At 35.7% G+C, this 21521-nt stretch overlaps 1 protein-coding gene across 1 annotated transcript in view; it reads left to right on the forward strand.

The window, feature by feature from the left end:
• Positions 1-21521, forward strand: part of LOC150101218 (catenin delta-2-like) — a 728964-nt gene that overhangs the window by 418568 nt on the left and 288875 nt on the right. Inside the window, exon 11 of the mRNA XM_090401243.1 lies at positions 331-447. Within this exon, the coding sequence (XP_090257369.1) occupies positions 331-447 (117 nt within the window). The remainder of the gene's footprint in view (positions 1-330; positions 448-21521) is intronic.

The raw sequence follows: 21521 nt of genomic DNA on the forward strand, positions 1-21521 counted from the left end.
CACACCACTGTAAATCTTTCAGCGGGTGGAATGGATTACCACTGGTAGTTGTGAACATACTGTTAAATGAATTTATATGGAGAGAGAGAGATGTTCAGTGCTATGTGAGATTATGCTTCTTGTGACATGTTGTTCTTGTACTCCATTGAAACTTGCTTTTTATCATATAATTGGTTATCTAATTCATATTAGTAGGATAAATAAATTTTTATATATTCTGATTACACTGAAATTGAAAATATTTTTTTACGAATAGCAGCATTATTAAATATGAAAGAACAGTATTATTGTATTTGAAATAATATAATATGATGCATTCCCCTTCATTAGAGAGCAATTCGTAATGCAGGAGGTCTTCCATCTTTGGTCAGGTTATTAAGGAAAACACCAGATAATGAAATTAGAGAACTCATCACAGGCATATTATGGAACTTATCCTCTTGTGAAGTAAGTGCTTCCATATTTTTACATTTGCTAAAATATAAAAAAATTGGAAATCATTTGGAAATTATTATTTTAAATGACTTGAATATTACTAAAATGCACCCAAGACACGTTATATCATTTGATGCTTGACCAAAATTCTGCAGCATTGAACAATCAATATCCAGAGCTGTGACAATATATGAGGAGAGCAACACTGCTTTATGGAATCACATATGAGAGATACCAGTCTTTTTGAAGATACCAGTCTTCTGGACATTTCACAATATGAAGTGAATATTTGCACTCCCACCTTTAACAGAATATATATTCTTTACAGATGTTCCTTTGTTGCTTTTTTTTTATGGTGAATGAGAAGCAGGTACAACAAATAATGCATGATGATATTATTATTATTATTACGTAACACCTCCATTAAGTCCAAAGACTCACGAGGAAGGGCACCTACTCTACAACTCTCTGTCTCCACCACTCAAATCCAACTACAACTAACTGCAACTACACCAACACCACCACTGGTATTTTCGCAGACAATCACGCAAACATTCATGCCCATAGTGGGATTCGATTCCGCAGCCTTTTGGCTGGAGAACAGACACGCTAACCACTCGGCCAACCAGGCCGACCAATATAAATAAATGAATGTTTTTTTAAATTTCATTAATCATATCACTGTGATTTTATTCATCATTATTAATTTTATTTATTAATTTAAACATCAAGTATTAATAATTAATATTTGCTTTTAATGCACAGCAGCTACTAATCATAATTAAAATTGCCCAAAACTACTGCATATCTACTAGAATAATAGCTTTTGGAAGTCATTTCTTGCAAGTATATGGTGTATTATATAAATCTATATAATTTATATATAGATTTATATAGATTCATTTATATAATATAAAAATTATATTATATAAATGGGGCATTATATAAATCAACATTTAGAATTGAAGGAGGTATAGAAAGATGTTTGATGTTAAGTCAGGCTTGCAACAAGAGTGTATAGTATCTCCACTGTTATTCATTATCAATATGGATCACATTACGAAGGAAAGCAGTATTAAACCCCGATGTCAGAATTGAAGATGTTAATCTCAGCTCTTTACTGATGTTGCAGATGTTGTTGTTGTTCTTCTTCTTAATAATAATAATAATATTATTATTAATATTATTATTATTATTATTTATTATTATTATTATTATTTGACACCTCCAGGGAGTCCAAAGACTCATCGAGGGAGAGTGTGCCAACAGCATCGAACAATTGGTCCCCTTCCAACTACTAACCGCGCTCAAACTTACTTAACTGAGCCATTAGTAGCAGAGGCTCTACCAATCGACCAACCTTTGCCGGCAATTATGAGATACTCCATAGAATTCTTAGACTGGAGGACCTAAACATCATGCCAAGCACTATTCAAATTTGTGCAGATCATATTTTGCTTTGAACTCATTCACAGTCATGGCACCCACAACAGATCTGCAACCTATTCCACTCGTTCACCACTCTCAATTATACTTTTAAATTAATCCAGGACAAGTTGGCAAATTTAATCACTGCTATAATAAATTTGTTATGAAAATCAGCATTAAAAAGACAAAGACAACGAAAATAAGAGTAGGAACATTTAAAACATCAACTGCATCCTGAATGGAGAACCTTATAGAACAAGTAAAGCATTTCAGCTATTTAGGCATACTTTTTAGTGAAGATGGCAAATTAAATTTGGTAATAGACAGCAGAATTTTCAAAGCTGGTATGATAAGAAGTTAACTGAATAAATTTATATGGAATAAGAAAGCAATTAGTCAAAACACTAAACTAGCTATATACAAGACAATGTTCATATCAATTTTAACTTATGGATCTCTGAAATGGGTTGGAAATAAAACTCTTGATCAAGGACTGGAGACCACAGATATGAGAGTGCTGAGAAAGATTAGAGGACTGAATAGATGGTGTCAATGGCAATATCATATTAAAAATGAGGATATTAGGAAAGAACTTGACATTGTTATCATTCAGGAATGTGTTAGTAGAGCTAATCTCAGGTGGTATGGCCACTTAAACAGAACAGGAGATGAAAGATTAGCTAAACAAGTGTTCTTTACCAAATTGGCAGGAAAAAGACTAGAGGAAGACCGAGATTTACATGGATTGATAGAATAAAAAGTGCCTTAGAAGTCAGAAATATAAGATCTGATAATATTGTGATGTTGACAGATAACATGCTAATCTGGAGGAAAATTGTTGATAGGAAGTTTGTAATGATGTAACTTTTCATGTGGTACTATCATAAGATCCTATGCATCCATGAGGATATGTGTCAGGAATTTGATGATGATGAATTGCATTCCTATAATGAATGCAACTGTCATTCTAGACTCTCTTCATTCACTTCCCATAACTTCGTACTCCTTGCCATTTGGAATTTTTAACTAAAATTCCATATTGCCTTTCCAGAATGTCTCTGACATCCAAATGTTTTAGTGTTTATTTCCCTACACACGTTTGCCACTTTCCAGGTTGATTCACGTTCCATGCTGCTAAAACCACTTCCTTGGTTTCAGCAGCAATCAGTTTCTCATTTCCAGGTTGACAGATCCTTGGACAGTCAGATCACATGGCAAATTCTCCTTACCTCTCTAGTACTGGCTGCAAGAACCAGTTACATTGTCCACAATTAAGGTGAGTCAAGTAGCTGGGGAGAGATGGCAGACACCGACTGCTTAGTGTAATAAATTCAGCAGTATAGGAAAGATTCTCTCCTAGCCCTTGATTACTTTAATAGCTTCAGTGGGTAAAATGAAGAGGGAAGGAAGAGAAATCAGAAAGAAGATAGGGACCAACCTATAGATAATAGTAGTTTCTGTTATTTGAAATAGGTATGGTCCAGCATCAGGTTCCTTGGGGTTGCCATTCCCACGCTCACAAGGTGTTGAGTCCTTGAGGGGAAATTTTCTTTATATTTCAAAAATACACTTGATTTTAAAAACAAGAGGTCTGAATCTGAATTTCATCATGGACATACAGATCATTCTGGATATCGTTACTTTATTCACTAACATATTTTTGGACCCCAAAAGTACTACCATACTTTTGACACGTACATGGAATTTGCTTAGGAGATTTCTTGTTTGATATTTTCAAACTACCTGCATTTGTAATTTCTTCAGTTTATTTCAGTTGTCAAAATAAACTTTACCAACAAATTAAAGGAACAACAATGGAAAAGTTCTCTGTTTCCAACAACTACATTCTGGATAATTTTGAGCAATGATTTCTCGACAACATTCATCTGAGACATTCAGTATGTTTACCAAGCACTCATTTATCAGCAAAATTAATGCCGTTCTCCCCAAGACACAGTTTTCATCATCAGAAATGGAAAATAACAATGATATCTCCTTGGATTTCCTAATTTTTCATCAACCAGATGGAGGTCACCATGATCCATGCGAAATTTTTTTTTTCTTAAGGATTTTTATACATTTAACTTGCTCTCTTTGCTCACAGATATTTTACTACAACCAGAAATAAAACATAAAATTTACTTTCCTATATAATAGTTTGTGATACTCATCAACAGAACCTTAAACAAATATAAAGCTCTTCTGTCTTCAGTTCCCCCAGAAAAGTCTCCCCTTTACAAGATATTTAGATTCTGACATTTTAGTTGATCCCATTTTTCTGAAAGTTTCATTTTAATGTTTGTGAAGGATAAGCTTCCTTTAACATTCTTAAGTTCTACAAAGAATGTTAGTTCTTTGAGCAATGGTTTCTCCACAACATTCATCTCAAACATTCAGTGTCTTTGCCAAGCACTCATTCCTTGATAAACATTCCTTGATGTTTATCAGATCTCTTGCACCTGCAATTTATCTTACTTTGGCCAGTTTGGAAGAGCTGCCGCTATTGCTGTTTGTTGCAAAAATCACATTAAACACCTTTAGCCAGAATAGCCTGGACTGTGGATTAGCCAGGTTCCTAATGGAAGTTTGATTTAAGGAAAGCTGTTATGCAATTACGGCATTGGGTAAATATTAATAGGTCTGATAAGACTGCATTTATCCTTTAAAAGTAGTGTAGCTTAATGCTACTCATCAGTGTCATTTTTTTTTTTTTTTTTTTGCTGCCTGTTTCTCGGACTTAGTTTATAGTTAAACTGCTCTGTTCTATTACAACTTATTATTGCATAACTGCATTTTTTAAGGTGATTCCCATCCATGAAAAGTTGTAAACCTATAATGCATTTCTACAATTGGTAGGCTAAGAATTATTTTTTTCTATTTTTGTATTTTTAAATACATTTTTTACCTGGTCTAGAAACCTAGTTCTAGATACAGAAAAATGGAACTTTAAGCCACTGCAGGTCTCCATTAAGTGGAGCAGTGGTCTCATGTTTGCTGATGGAATTCATCTCCGTCCTAAAGTCAATCATAAACGTTTATGCCCACGAGGGAATTCGAATGTACAAACTGTCGGTTGGAGAGTGGATAAACTATCCATCCACTCAGCTAACCAGGCTAACTCCTCCTTTATCTTTGTTCTTCCATTTTTCATACTGAAAATGTTTGTTGTTATTATTATTATTACAAAAGACCTTCAGGGAGTTGGGAACTCATCAAGGGAGGCTATATATCACTCACATCACACATCCTACCTTCTTTTAAATTCATTCACACTACTTGCTCCTTCCACTTCTAAAAGTAAGCTATTTTGGTCATGGACCACTCTATGAGAGAAAAATCTAGCTCTCACCCCTTTCTTGACTGCATTCGTTCTCAACTTTAAATAGCCCACTAGGGGGCACCATCAGAACTTTTAGGAAAATCATAGCTTCCTCGCTTCGTTTCTCATTTACTGTGTTTAGTGCCTGCATGCATGTGTCTTTATTGTAAGTTCCTTTGAAGATGGCAACGTGACGTTGTCGAAATATTGGAAATATATTAAAGTTTAATTTAATGTATATTCTATTGTACGTTGCAATTTCCTTAAGTTATATAATAAGCATGTATAACCAACATTTAAGCCTTACTACGAGAATTACTATCATCCACGGAGATTCCATCGCATGCAAGGCCTGCCAATACGGTAAAATGAAGCTGAAGCTATCAAGACAACTGAATCATGTGACTTTCCTAAAATGCTGCTGGGATAATCAGGTAATCCCAAATTGTGCTAAATTCAAGCAGCGTTTCTTCTCACAAAAGGCTCTCCGAATTTATAACCACGCGAGCCAAGCTCTGCTACGAGAACAAATTGCTGCCACGTGCATTCTCCTGGCTGACACTAAAACAGCTATTCAGGTGCTTGAAGCAGAGCTTTCCAGCACGTTAAATCATGAGCTTTGGTCAATTTTATATGATGTCTTGTGCACTGCAGCGGATAAAGAATTCGAGAAAATATGGGGTCGACATATCAAGAAATTTGAGAAATTAAAAAAGAACTCGACCTCCGAACCAAAACTTCCAACCAACACGGTAGTCAACCTTTCTTCAGTTACTCTGAAGCCTGAAGCACTCAACATGCTTTCACATGGCCACAACTTCGCCATTGCTCCCAAAAAAATACCCGCCGAGGATATTATGATCCAAATTAAACATAGGATCCGCCACCTTCCAAACCACATCAACAATATTAGACTAGCTGTAGCTTGTGTTCTCTCCAAAGCAAGACAACCAAAAACCAACATATCCAATAAGGAATATAAAGCGCTGCAGGAAATGAGGAAAAACAAAGAAATAATAATCACCAAAGTGGATAAAGGAAATGCCACCATAGTACTCAACCAAACGAACTACACAGGTAAGCTTAATTCTGTATTATTAGATCGGGCTACTTACCTCCCCAGTGAATATAATCCCACCAACTCACAAATTAGAAAACTCCACAGGCTTCTTAAGAAGGTCACTTCTTGGCCTGTAGAAGTTACTAATAAATTAAAACCGTATAGCTCTATCTCCCCCCCCCCCCCCGTATATATGGACTCCCAAAAATAAAAATACATAAAGAAAATGTGCCATTACGTCCTATAGTGGATGGAATTGATTCCCCCACATACAAATTAGCTAAACATTTGGCCAAAACGCTCGCACACTATACTGGCAACACTCCATCACATAAAAAACTCAACCCACTTCAAAGCCAGCATAGAAAATCTTGCACTCCAACATACTGACATAATGATCAGTTTGACGTTGCTTCCGTATTCACAAATGTCCACTCAAGGAAACCTTTGAGCTAATCCAAGCTAAATTTCCTCCCGATATCTCACAAAATTACCACAACAAACTCAGGCTATTTCGTTTGGCAGGGAAAATTCTACAAACAAATAGAGGGAACACCCATGGGTTCACCACTCTCCCCACCCTTGGTCAACTTCTTTATGGAGACCTTTGAAGAGAAAGCCTTAAACTCTGCCCCACAAAAACCAACCATATGGCTTTGCTACGTTGATGATGTGTTTGCTATTTGGCCACATGGCTCTGATACACTCCTCTCCTTCTTAACACACTTAAACAACCAACACCCCAGAATCAAGTTCACCCTGGAAAAAGAGGAAAACAACAGCCTCCCTTTCCTAGACACACTAGTCACCTGCCAGCCTGATGGAACCATGGTTTTCTCAGTTTATAGAAAACCCACCTATACAGGCAGATATATTCACCAACAATACCACCATACCCCCCCTCACAATAATATGGAGGAGTTAAGACACTATACAACAGGGCTAAACTAATCTGTTCAAATGACAATGACCTAACCAATGAACTAAATCAACACTTTCTCAGCCAATAGCTACCCCCCCCCCACACACACACACAAAAAAAAAAAAAAAAAAAAAATCCAAAAATATTGAAACCAGTAAACCACAACCCCCCTCACAACAAGGATTACTCTAAATCCATCACCATTCCCTACATCCGAGGTACCTCGGAAAAAATTACCAAAATCTTAAAAAATTAAAGCAAGGGCCCTGGTGTATACCAGGGCCCTTGCAGCTGTAAGTTGTCCTACTTTGGCCAAACAGGACAGCGAAAATCAGAATTTCAGAACACAAGGACTACATCCGGTTTCACCAGTACAGCCACTCTGGTCTTGCAGACCATGCTCTGGATACATTCCACAGAATACGGTGGAAGAAAGCCACAATAATACACTGTAGCAAGTTCAAATTTGAAAGGCTATTCATGGAATCAGCTTCAGCCCTAAGAAACATGCCAAACCTCAACAAATTTAGTTGCATGAGACTGTCCCAAATTTGGGAGGCTTACATCAGGAGACCTTCAGCCCAACGGCCAAGAATACCTACATAACTCACTAGGGGACACTATCAGGGCTTTTAGGAAAACCATAGCTTTCTCGCTTCGTTTCTCATTTACTGTTTAGTGCCTGCGTGCACATGTCTTTATTGAAGATAGCAATGTGACATTGCCGAAATATTGGAAATATATTAAAGTTTAATTTAATGTATATTCTATTGTACATTGTAATTTCCTTAAGTTATTTAGTAAGCATGTATAACCAATGTTTAAGCCTTTCTCCGAGAATTTAAAAATGCCCTCTAGGCCCCCTCCCTCATAAAGATGAAAAATTCATCTACTAATGTCGCGTATGACTGTTTCAAAAGTCTGTATATCATATCACACTTCTTTCTCATGTCTGCTAGCATTGGCTGTCCACAAATTTTCCATTTCTCCTCAAAATCTACATTCCCAAAATGTTGTGTCTCTGCATGACTCAAAAACCAGGAGAGAAAATCTTCATGCAACAGTCCAGATGGGGTTGTATGAAAGCCTTGTAAAGAGGCAAAATTACTTTCTTATTCCTATGGTTTTGCAGACCATGTATTGGACATCACTCACAGGATCTTCTTGAAGAAAACCACCATTTTTCACCATAGTAAATTTAAAAAGGAAAAACTGTTTTTGGAATATGGAGTGACACTCAGAAATCAACCTAATTTAAACAAATATGGATGCATAAAACTTTCAAAAATTTGGAAAACAATGCTCGTCAGGTCCTAGTTTACATCTTAGGATACCTACAAATGCCCAGAGAGGGTGCACCACCTAGATAGAACTTTAGTCACCCATGTGTTTCTTTGAGTATTGCATTGTCTTTGTGTGTGTGTGTGTGTGTCTGTGTGTTAGAAGTGTTATTTGGACTCTGAAGATGTCTCAGTGACTGAGATGAAATATTGGAAGCATTAAAATTAGTTTTTAATCCTTTCTTAGTGCTGTCCAAACTCCATTAAACCTCCAACATGATGTCCTTCTTGCACTTAAACTTTTACAGAATACCACTTTAACACATGGAGTTCTGTAGAAAGTTTTTTCACTTGGTTATGCAGTGGTACCTCGCTAATCCGAACTAATAAAAACTGTGCTCATTTGGATTAAGGACAAGTTCGGATTAGCGAATTTTCTCCAGAGATACAATAGCAACTAGGGTTTAAGACCAAAATAATCTGATTCTAACATCAATTTAATTCTGTAAATAAATGAAGTTAACTGATTGGAAAAAAAGCTACTGTACTGTAATGTAAAACTTAAAAAATAACACAACACACAAGTTTATTTTAGTAAAAAAAAATTAGCTTGTATCTACCTGTATTTGTATTGTTGAGATTATGATTTAATAAAATTGCATAGTTCAGTACATAACTTAATTTGCATGAAAGGTATCACTTCCTTGTACACGACACAAAAAAAAATTTCACAAAATAATACAAAAAAAGTTTTTTTTTATTTCTTTGTAAAAAAGTCACAGATTTTCTTTTGCTTCTTGGAAGCTAAACTTTTTTTGAATGCTTTTTCTCGGATAGCAATAATATTTTGTGGAATAGCACATCATTCTGCTTAGCCCATTCTATACACACATTAAAACTGTCAATTACCTCTTCATGTTTCACTTTTTTTTCTTCGAGTTCTTTATCGTCATCATCGTCTTCTAATTCATTCTGTATCGTCATATTTATAATTTCAGAATCTGATTTGATTTTGAATTCACTTACGGTTCTACCTGTGATCCATTCCGTAACATCTGTTTGTGAAATTTCAACATCTGGATTTATGTTTTTAACCAAATTATGCACGTTTTGAATTTTTTCTTTTTGTGTATCACTGTGGTTATACTGTAATAATAATAAAATAAATAATAATAGTTAAACTAATAATCATTAAATAAAAATAATAGTACACAAAATAATATGTAATAAATAAAACTGTTTTTCCTTTCAAACCGCAGTTCAGATTACTGGAGGGTTCGGACTAAAGAGGTTCGGATTAGCGAGATACCACTGTACTATAAATTAAAGATACCAAAACATTATATTCTTGGTTTCATCCTTTATCCAAGTGTAAGCAAACAAAGTTTGTGCATGAAGTATCTTCATGACTGGGCTACTTGTATATAGGGGACTAATTACTCCACACTAAGGAATACTAAGGCAATTGATGTGACGTCATTAGCCCCTTATATACAAGTAGCCCAGTTATGCAATACTTCATTCACAAACTTTGCTTACACTTAGATAAAGGATGAAACCAAGAATATAATTTTTGGTATTTTTAATTTACATGGAGTTCTGTGTTTTCTCATACAGTATAATACTATCACTGAACATATTTTTACTTAATGTTCAGCTACCATGAATAAAAAGGAAAATCTTTCAGTTTTTTGTCATCACTATTACATATAGTCATGTTCATTTGCATTCTTGACAAATTTGCATTTTTTATGTAATTTTATTAAGCATGTAAATTTGGGTTTTTAATTTGTAAATGTGGATTTTGTGATCATCATTAGATAAATAAATGCAAATATGATATAGCTGCTGTTAAAATATTGCCTTTATTAAACTTTTGCTGTGATACATATTCTTGTCAGGATGAGAGGAATCTTTATATGGGCTTCAATTGAATGGACTATTATCTTTTTTCTTTGCTGGGAAGCTCAATATCACAAAGTCAGACTGCTATATGTCTCTTTGTTATGCATATTAAAGAGATTATGTTGCTGTTGGCATGAATGTTGACATTTCCTGCATTCCTCCACAGCAAGTTTGCACTCCATCTTGCAATCTCTCACCGTGACAGCTAACGAAGTATCAAACTCCATCATCTGTCTTCATGCAGCTATTTAATTCAGACAAATCCGAACGCTCTAATTTCCTTCCCATCTATACTGATGGTTCAAGATCTGAGACTTTTGTTGGTTGTGCTGCTGTATTTCCAGAATTCATCATATTCAGTCAGATCCCATATGATTGCAGTAATTATTGCTCGTGTAAAATTTGTGATTTTTGGTGTTTTTTGTGTGTGTTTTTCCTTAGAAAATTGGTTTTATAGTATATTAGAAAGATTTTCGTGTTTTTAGAGTATTTTGTGTATCTTTATAACATATTTTATTGCGGCTGTCGCCGCTAGAGCGATTCGTAGTGTGTAGTGTTTGTGAAAGACTCCGGATAAGATAAGTATTATTTTCAGTTATCGTTGATAAATTTATTTAATATTGCCTAGTTTTGTTTGCCTTGCATCTCTTAGTGCATCTTTTTGTGTGTTTTTGGTGTGTTATAATTTGATAAAATACGTTGCAAGTAAGTATGGCTCCAGTACGAAGGAAAATGGCAGCCAGTAATGATGGTTCGCCATCTTTATCAAAGAACGGTAGTATAAAAGAGATGATTCAGTGTACTAGCTGCAAAATGTACGCTTTGCAGAGTGCGGTCGGAGTGTGGTTAGATGAAAATAAAGGAGTGAATGTGTGTAGAAAATGTAGGGAGAATGAGAAATTGAAGAGTATTTCGGATCGTGAGTGTGATATTTTTGTCAAACTTCAGAATGAAGAAAATAAGGATATGAAGAAACGGCGAGGTTGTACCAGAGAATGGTGAGAGTGTGAATGTAGAAAGTGTGAATGATAGTATTAATGGTTTTACTGAGAATAAAAAAGATGAGACAGATGTAATGAGTGAGATCACGTTGTTGAACGGTGCTATACAAAGGGCAAAACAGCAGCTAGAGCGTATGAGCAAAAGTCGACTGAATGAACCAGCCAATAATAAAAAGTATGACAGGAAAAATAGACGTATGAGTGTGAACATGAACAAAATGAAGGATAGAGTGCTGTATGGAGACTCGTTAGTACGAGGTGTGATAGTAGAGGATTTGACAAAATCGTACCAACCTGGTGCGACCATAAAGGATGTAACTGAGTCTATTAGAGAGCAAAAGGAAAGGGTGAAAGAAATAATTGTTGTGGCAGGTACGAATGATTTGAAAGGAGACAAAATGGAAATAATAGAAGACCTGAATGGATTGTTTGAGGTAGCAAAAAAAAAAAGATTGAGAGAGTTAGAATGATTAGTCTTTTGCCACGGTATGACAGTGCAATGTTTAAAAGGAGGGCCATAATTGCGAATGACTTTATGCGTGCGTTATGCATGACGAGTGGTGTGGAATTTGTGGATGTGTGGAGTGAGTGCGATGGGCGAAAGGATCTATATAAGATGGATGGCTTGCATTTGAATGGTTACGGTGTAAGAAGACTTGAGAAAGTGTTGCTGAATGTGATGGATGTGCAAATTCAGGGAAACTAGATTTATTAAGGGGAGGGGGATAGATATACAGTCCTTAGGGAGGCAGTTGAATGTAAGAATGAATATAATATGCCTGAGCAAATAAGGACAACAAATCAGAGATTAATATAAGGCATCAAGCTAGGGTGGGGGCTAATAGGGGTCTTAAATTCATGTACACTAATGCTAGGAGTATTAGGAACAAGAAGGAAGAGTTTTTGGCCATGGTTGGCACTTCCAGACCACAGGTTATTGGTATTAGTGAAACATGGCTGACTGTAGATGATATAGCTAGTGGGATTGAATGTGATGGGTATAGTGTGTTCAGGAATGACAGGGAGAATAAAATGGGGGGGAGGAGTATTGTTGATGATAGCTGATGAGCTGCAGCCAAGGAGAATAGAAGGTTGAATTGCAGGATAGAGAAAAGAGCACATTTGAGGCCATTTGGTGTGAGATTGTGGCTAGCAGAACTAAATATACAATTCGGTGCTGCTATAGACCAGGTGATGGAAAAGATGGTGGTGACAGAATGCACAAGCAAATAGAAGAAATGAGTGGAAGGAGGGTGATTATTATGGGAGATTTCAACTATGGTCGCATTGATTGGAGTGAGGAGAGGACACACGGGAGGAAGGAATTGGATTTTATGCGGTTATTAAAGGATAACTATCTGTGGCAGCATGTAATGGAAAATAGTAGAGGTCAGAGAGTGCTTGACCTAGTAATTACATCTGAGGATTTGGCTGTGACAAATATGATCACGTTGCCACTAATCGGTGAGAGTGATCATAGGGTCTTGACTTGGGAGGTGGCTAAAGGTGTAGAATTTTCAATTAAGACAGGGTACATGTGGAATTATCGGGCTGGAAAGTATGACAAGCTTAGGAGTTTGATTGGTTCAGTGTCATGGCATGTACAACTGCAAGGACTAGAAGTCGATAGTGCATGGGAGGTAGTTAAGAAGTGTTTGCATGAAGCAATGGCTGACTCTATACCTAGAGTCCGAATAATAAATCAACTAGGGGGTAAATGGATGAATAACACCATTAAGCTTGAGCTGCAAAAAAAGAAATAACTATGGAGGCAATTTAAGGAGAAAGGTGACCGGCAGGCACACGAACGGTATAAAGCGCAGGCCAGAAAGGTAACGAGTGTGGTGAGAAAAGCAAAAAAAGATTACGAAAGAACATTGGCCATGCAGGCTAAAGAGAATCCTAAACAGTTTTTTAGATATGTAGCAAGTAAAAGGAAAAATCTACATGGCAGAATGATTTTAAAGAGTGCCGATGGTAGGGAAATAACTGAATCAGTTGATATAGTTGAGTTACTGAGTGAGCACTTTGCAAGAATATATCATCCAGGTGGTGACATTGCAGAAACGAATGTACCAGCAGATTATACGGGAATTGTGGTGAATGAAGTGGAGGTGAGTAGTCTATTGCATAACCTCAAGGTCAATACATCTGTGGGATTGGATGGTATACCAGCTCGTGTGGTACGAGAAGCAGCTAAAGAATTGTCAGTACCCTTGACCATTTTGTTTAATTTGAGTCTCGGGTCTGGGTTAGTCCCGAGGGGGTGGAAAGAAAGGAAAATAGTTCCACTGCATAAAGGTGGTTCCAAGACTGCTGTTGTAAATTGCCGACCGATTAGCATATCAGGAATCATTGTCAAGGTCTTAGAGAAATTAGTGAAGAAAAGAATACAGGATTGGATAGATGAAAATGGGATATTGTATGGGGGACAACATGGTTTTGTGAAGGGTAGATCTTGCCTCAGTAACTTGCTCATGTTTTATAACACAGTGATGGCTGAACTGGATAGGGGTAATGGGTTTACAGTAATCCTACTGGACCTTGCCAAGGCTTTTGATAGGATACCACATAGAACCCTAATCAGTAAACTGGAGCAAATGGGGATAGATATAGGGTTGGTGAGATGGATAGGAGGGTGTTTGAAGGAGAGAGATACCAAAGAGTGGTTTATTCAGGAGCAGAGTCTAAAAGATGGCTTGTGACTAGTGGAGTGCCACAGGATTCTGTTCTTGGACCACTGCTTTTCAATTTGTTCATTAATGATATAGGAAAGGATTTGAGAGGAAGTGTTCACTTGTTTGCTGATGATGCAAAGTTGGGTAGAGCAATTATGAGTGCACAGGATGTCAAAATTTTACAGGATGATTTGGATAGTTTGGAGGACTGGGCTAGGAAAAATGGATGCCAATTTAATGTGCCAAAGTGTAAGGTTATGCACTTTGGGGTGAAAAGAATAGCAGCAGTATATCGCATTGGTGGAACCGTACTCCAGGGATTTGGGAGTGTTGGTGGATAGGGAATTGAAGTTTAGGGGGCACATTGCAAAAGTGACTAAAACAGCTCACCAAATCACTTGGCTTCTGAAAAATACTTTAACATGCAGAGACAAACAAGTTGTTGTTCCCCTGTATCGAGCCTTGATAGTTACATATTGTATGTAACTCACCAAAAAAAATAAAGTGCTCAGCTTGAGATTAACACACTTATGATTTTTGATGCACTTTCCTGGCAGAAAACGAAGACAATTTTCAACAATAAATACTTTATACGATAAACAATTGATGTATATGCGTGCTAAAGGGTATTTCCCCTGATATAAATTCGCTACTTATAACTACATGCGCAATACAGGTGGACACAAATTTAAAGAAGATAAAATTTGATTTTTAAGTCACGCATTGGAAAATATTTGAAAAGATAAAGGGTTACTACAGTTTGTAGACCGTCTTATATCGAAACCGCATTGTATAAGTAGCGCGTTCAACAAGGGTTACTACAATTTGTAGACCGTGTTGTATAATTATCGTGTTATACGAGAGTTACCTGTATTTATTATTATTATATGGAATTATAAGGTAGGTGATTATAATAATCTTAGAAATCAGATTGGGACAGTTTAGTGGATGGAAGAATTTGAAGAGCATTATATGAGTGCATGGGAACTGATGAAGAACTGAATCAGAACAGGAAAGATTCCACAGGAATGGAAAGAATCTATCATAATTTCATTGCATAAGTTTAAATGTTTGGTTGGTGCAAAGATCGATGTATCCAACTATCGACCAATTAGTATCTCATTTTCTCCCAAAATTTCTATAAACTTGTTCTGAATAGTAGGCGACATATAGGATTTAGCAAATGTTTTTCCCAGCTTGATTCTTACAATATGTTCACATTTCACTGGATCGTATTTCACAACAAATGAACTAATTCCAAAAAATTTCCTCTATTTCCTGTTGATTCGGTTTCATAATCAGTCTCGTAATGAATTCCTTCTTGGTGATCCCGTAAAGCCAATTTTGTTTAGCTAGGAATTTAGTGATATCCAACAATCTTCAAAGTATCTCCCTAAACTTCTTCACTTCATTTTCAACTTGTTCTTGTTCCTCTTTATCAATTGTTGTGCTACATTGGATTCTACTTTCCAACTCCTTTCATTGTGTGAAAGATTAAACATGGGCCACACTAGATTCATGGTCAAATATTTTGGGATTAAGTTTCCACCACATGTTGAATCCATCTGCAGAATCAAAATTTGAATGACTTCTGTCTGCAAATAGTCTGCAACAAAAGCAGTAAAGATCTTTCTAGGAAGGAGAGTACACCAACTACGACCTCAACATTTTTTAATTATTTGGCAGAGTTCGAAAAAACCCCTCACGTGCGAGTTTTCAGTTTCGTCCTTTGATTGATGCACCCTCATGAATCACTTCACCAAAATCAGAATCTAGATGTTGAACCACAGACGCACCATGATGTACCAGTAATATCCGTGTGTCATCGTTAATCTTACTTGGCCAAAGACCAACATCTTTTAAATCAACAGCTGGAATTTTTTGTTCATTACACTCCTTATCACTTGTTGAAGTTGAAGAATCACTTGACTTTGACAATGGTTTGAATTCAGAAATTGCTTCAGGCAACAGTAGTACTAGTTTCCCGACTGAGGTATTTCAGTAATGCATCTTCATTCTTTTTTAATTCTTCCTCCCTAGCCATTTTCTTTTTTCTAAAGGCTTCACCACTTTCTTTTATTCGCTTCATCATAAGTAAGACTGAAAGAATAATAAGAAAAAATATATAAGAGAAATATATTCATAATAACTAATAAATAAGGAATAACAGGGATAAATAAATCTCTTTTAAAATGTTAATTTGTGTAGTTTGCATGCCTAAAAAACTGTGATACTTTTAAAAATCACCTCAGAAAAAAAAAGAATGATGTAAAATCACAAAGATATTACATGCATTTAATGAGATCAAATTTTAACAATCTGAGGCTTAGTCACCATCACCACTGGTCAGACTGGCAGGCGTTTTCGCTGCAGCTCCCTGATTGCCGTAAACTCCCAAATGTGCAGCAGTATGATAGATTTGCTTAAATCTAGTCTCTAGACCAGGGGTGGGCAACTATTTTAAGTGTGCATGCCAAAATCACCAAATCTTTGATGCAAAATTTTCTCACCTGCCAACTGAAATTTTTGGGAACATATTATTTGGTGTCTTTTAAGTATTGGGAAAACCTTTCAAATAATCAGATATCATACTAGAATGGTAAAATCAAAGAATATTGTAAGAGTGATTATTCTTTATTGTAAGTTGTAAGAATATTGTCAGTCATCTAAGATTGAATGAATGTAAAAATTAGTGATGGTATTTTTACTTAAAAGTCCTTCTATTCTGTTGATAGCATGAATATTTTTTATTTGTATTAAGGACCTTAAGGAACTTTAAGGCTCCTTAAGGATATTTACAGAAGAAAGTTAAAATATTTTGGACACATAGAAAGGATGGAAGGGAGACTTCTCAGAACAGTAATAGAAGGTAAAGTTCCTGGAAAAAGAGGAAGGGGTAGACCATCAATGAGATGGATGGATGGTATGTGGACTGACTGATTTTCAGAGAGTTGAGGCTGCTAGAAAAGCAAACGAAAGGTCTACATGGCGAGGCCTGGTGTGGCACATCACTGAGCATTGGAGTGGCCATACTGCATCTGTAGATGCCCAGTGAACATATAGATAGATTACAAGTAATGCATAAAAATTACAGATAAAATAAATTATTTTACCCACATATATATTAAACAGAAGCTAATCTTTACCATTTTTAGCAGAAAACATCAAATCATAACTAGAGAAAGAAAAATACTGGACATTTTATTTATTTAGCATCGATGAGACTTCTGCTGCTGCTGCATCACTAATGACAGATAATTTATATCAGGTTTATATTTTGTAACTGTTACGAGACTTAACAAAGTTCATCACTGAGACCAATGATTCACAAGAATATGTAGATGCAAAAATGGATAATAATGCTGTTGCAAGGGTTTTTAAACATACAAAAGTTTTGGGAATAGCATTCCAAGTTCTTAGTATCTCTTTTTCCACACTTCTTTTTGTTCTTCCCGTCTCTAATAGCTCCTTTTCAATATTTTCCAACAACTCTGAGGTCAACAAATTTCTGCCTCTAAATTGAGCTACTTTGAAAATCAATCAACTGCATTTCAAAATCATCCATATTTGTCCATGAAGACATCTGCAAGTTTATTTGCAGATGATTTCATGTCCTGTAGTTTGAGGTTCAAGTCATTTAAATTCACAAAAAGCTGCAAAAAACATCAGTTTACAAACCCACACAATGTCATACATTTCTTTATAAGATATTTGTTAATTAGTCAAAAAGAAATGATCTCATCCAGGCATTCAACAAATTGTTTCTGAACAAGACCTCGACTAAGCCAACGAACATTGTTGTACATTATTAGTCCTTTGTACACCGAATCTACCTTATTCAATAGACTTTGAAATTGTCTTTTATTCAAAGCATGTGCAGAAATGTAATTAACAACCTTGATTGTTAATTACATTTCAGAAGTGATGAACACCCACTGTGTGCATCACTTCTTGAAGTTCCTTTAGGCGAGATTTTGCACATAAATTCTCCATGTAGGATGCAATGAAAACCTATCAGTGGACGACAGCATGGTTTGCAAAGAGATTTACAAATCCTGCTTAATTACCAATCATGCTGGGTGCACATTTTTGTGACGGATACCACTTTTGAAATATCAATTTGCGAATAGATAATTCATTCATAACATACTCCTGCTTTACATAGTTCAACCCCGCTGATATGCTCAGGTAGTGTTACAAGATTAATCATCTCTTCACATACTTCGTCATCCCTAGAAAATTGAGCAAAGATTACCAGCCTAGCTGATGATGTAATCGAGAATAGAAAAGAGAATAGAAAATAGAAAATAACTTACATGAAGCCAAATCTTTTGTTAATTGTTCTGCTGTATTCCATTCCAACTTAAGTATCCTATCCTTAATTGTTTTTCTACTCACAGACAATTCTTTAATGTGCTGAAAATTTTTTACCTTTTCTGAAAATTTGTTCAAAAAGGAAAGGATCACATTTGAGCCATGCTTCTTTAATATACTCTCTATCACTGAGTGGTTTTTCTATGTTGGGCAATAACTTTTGAAACCTCAAAACTAGCAACAGCTAAGTTGGAAGTAGGTCTGCCTGAAATAATTTCATCAATCGGACTTTTTTTGTCTTGCTTAGTTCACAAGAAATTAATTCTCTTTGTTCTTGCTTACTTTTATTACTTAATTTCTTATGAACAGTTTCAAAATGTCTCTTTACAGAAGTCGTCCTACAAACAACTGATTCGGAACATAAAATGCCAAATTTTTCAGTCAAGTATTCTTTAAATTCTCCAATATCTTTTTCATTGGAATATCCATGTTTCTTTGGTGGTGGTTGTGACATTCTGCTCAATCTGTAAAGAGCGGGAAGCAAATAAATATATAAGAAAGCAATTAAATAATTGCTTTCTACATACAGCAGCTTTTAGCTTTAATGAAAATCGGATTATGGGGGTGTAAAAATGTGTACAGAAAAATGTGGACAGACAAAAATTATAATTTGGACTTGGAAAATCTCATCATAATCACTCTCTGCATATACCAACCAAGTTTAAGCAAACCAAATATTACCACAATTATAAGCCGACCTACACACATGCAAATGAAAGAGAAGAGTATGCATGCAATCTAATCACGTGCAGATAACACTTCATAATCCTGAATATTGATAATACATTTCACAAAGCTTTAAAAATAACTTACCATATTTACTTGAATATAACTCGCACCCCTGAATTTTACTTTATGAAAAAAGAAATTGAAAAATTTCCTGTGTGAAATATACGTGATTATACCTCACACAGGAAAAAAAAAGTTTAAACACATTCATGTTAGGGCGATAGTAACTAGCTTCCTGTGGTAAACCACACGCCCTCCCCAGTAGCCAATAGTGACTCCAGGCACAAGTAAAACAAGTCAATTTATTGTATCACTGAATAAGGTACAAAGACATTTGCAGTCTGTGTAATATATTTCTCAACAAATAGTGTAATTAGAGATAACTGGGATAAAAATGGCACTAACTAATGAATCACATGTCCCTTCCCACAGAAACTATGCTATTTAGACTCAAGCAAAACCATATGTTGCATCAGCAAACACTGTATCTAACTAAAAACTAGATCCGTGGTGGTCTTTCCCCCCCCCCAAGCTCAAACACAAAGCAGTAATAAAATTCAACTATGTTAAAATTCGTAAACATGTTAAAACTGAGAAATATATAGTGAATGTTGTTATGGCAGTTTCAGATATTGAATTCAGTTGAAGAGAATTAGCATTTCAATTCAAAAATTGTTGGCTTGCTTTTATCTTTGAGTCGTGCGATCTTTTGTTAATACTGCACCAATCACATGCACGTCTTCATAGCTGCTCTATCCTTACTGGCCTAATACCATAGCTGTCTGTTTCACATTCTGCTTTCAGTGACTAATAAGAAATGGTTTTACTTCTCATTAGTCATTCGTGAAGATTGTTCATTAAGTATGTCAAATCTTGTAAATTACTGTTAATTTTTGCTTGAAATAATGAGAAACAAGATGCCACTGTTTGGGTAGGAGGCACACAAGTAAACTGCTCTCTAGGCAGGAAATAGCAAGCGTGGTGCGAGATATATGCGGAGATTTTCCGGGAAAAAAACTGAAAACTTTAGTTTCGGAAAATCCCCACATATATCTCACACCACAGCTTTTAGTTTTAATTTTGGGGAAAAAAGCGCAAGTTATATTTGAGTAAATATGGTATATTTATGCAATGTTAAAGGAAATTTGCTTTCATATCAAATAAGTTAAACATATTAATTGACAATAAATACTTTCAATCCATATTTTATTGACTTACGATTTAGTAGTATCCAAATCTACATATATACACACATTAGAAAACGGATATTTTCTTTACGAAACACGACAAAACAATAATATCAAATGATGGTAAAGGAGTCACGCCACGTCTGGCTGCATGGCGAATGATGCAACAACTGAACTGGACGAAACTTGTACATCAGTATGTTTTGCGGAGATAGATCGCTTGAAATAGGAGCTTTGTTTCTTATTACTTATTACTAAAACAGTTGGTAGGGTTTGCTTCTTTATCATCATCGTATTCCTGATATATACTCTCAAGGGGTGTACAGGATATGATGGTACTACATCAAAAATTACATCATTACTATCTACAATTTTCCTCCAAATCAGTCTGTTGTTACCTGTGAAGACTCCAATATTATCAGATCTTATATTTCTGTCATCTAAGGCACATTCTAAGTATCAATCCACCTATATCTTGGTCTTCCTCTGGGTCGTTTTCCTGTCAACCTGTCAGAGAACACTTGTTTTGCTAACCTTTCCTCTCCCATTCTATTCAAGTGACCATATCACCTGAGATTAGCTCTGCTAACACATTCCTGGATGCTGACAATGTCAAGTTCTTTCCTTATATCCTCATTTTTAATATGATATTGCCATTGATGCCATCTGTTCATGATCCTAATCTTTCTCAGGTCTCTCAGATCCATAAGTTAAAATTGCCTTGAATACCATCTTGTATACAGCAAATTTAGCGTTCGGCTAATTTCTCTCTTATTTCATTTCATATAAATTCATTCAGTTGACTTCCTACCATACCAGCTTTGTTGATTCTGCTGTCTATATTTAATTTACCATCTTCATTAAAAATCGTGATTAACTAGCTGAAATGTTTTACTTGTTCTATAGGTTCTCCATTCACAATGCAGTTGAGAGTGGGGAGTATGGAAAGGTTAAATGATTGTGAAGTTTTAGGAGATGGTCTCAATTGGGAGGATGAATGGCAAATAAGAGTGGCTGACTTGCAGAGAGAGAGATAGACATTCCACCTGCTCTTTCAGGTAATCTAACGAATGAGATGAGAAGTGTGAAAGATGAGATTAGGCAAATGGAATAGAATGAGAATGGGAATGATAGAAGAGGAGAGAATAGAAACAGTAGAAGAGAGGGAATGGCAGAAGAGGAGAGAATAGGAATAGTAGAAAA

Source organism: Typopeltis vanoorti, chromosome 12 (assembly GCF_054136105.1).
Source record: "Typopeltis vanoorti isolate ZY-2024b chromosome 12, IOZ_Tvanoo_1.0, whole genome shotgun sequence".
In the NCBI taxonomy this organism is placed as follows: domain Eukaryota; kingdom Metazoa; phylum Arthropoda; class Arachnida; order Uropygi; family Thelyphonidae; genus Typopeltis; species Typopeltis vanoorti.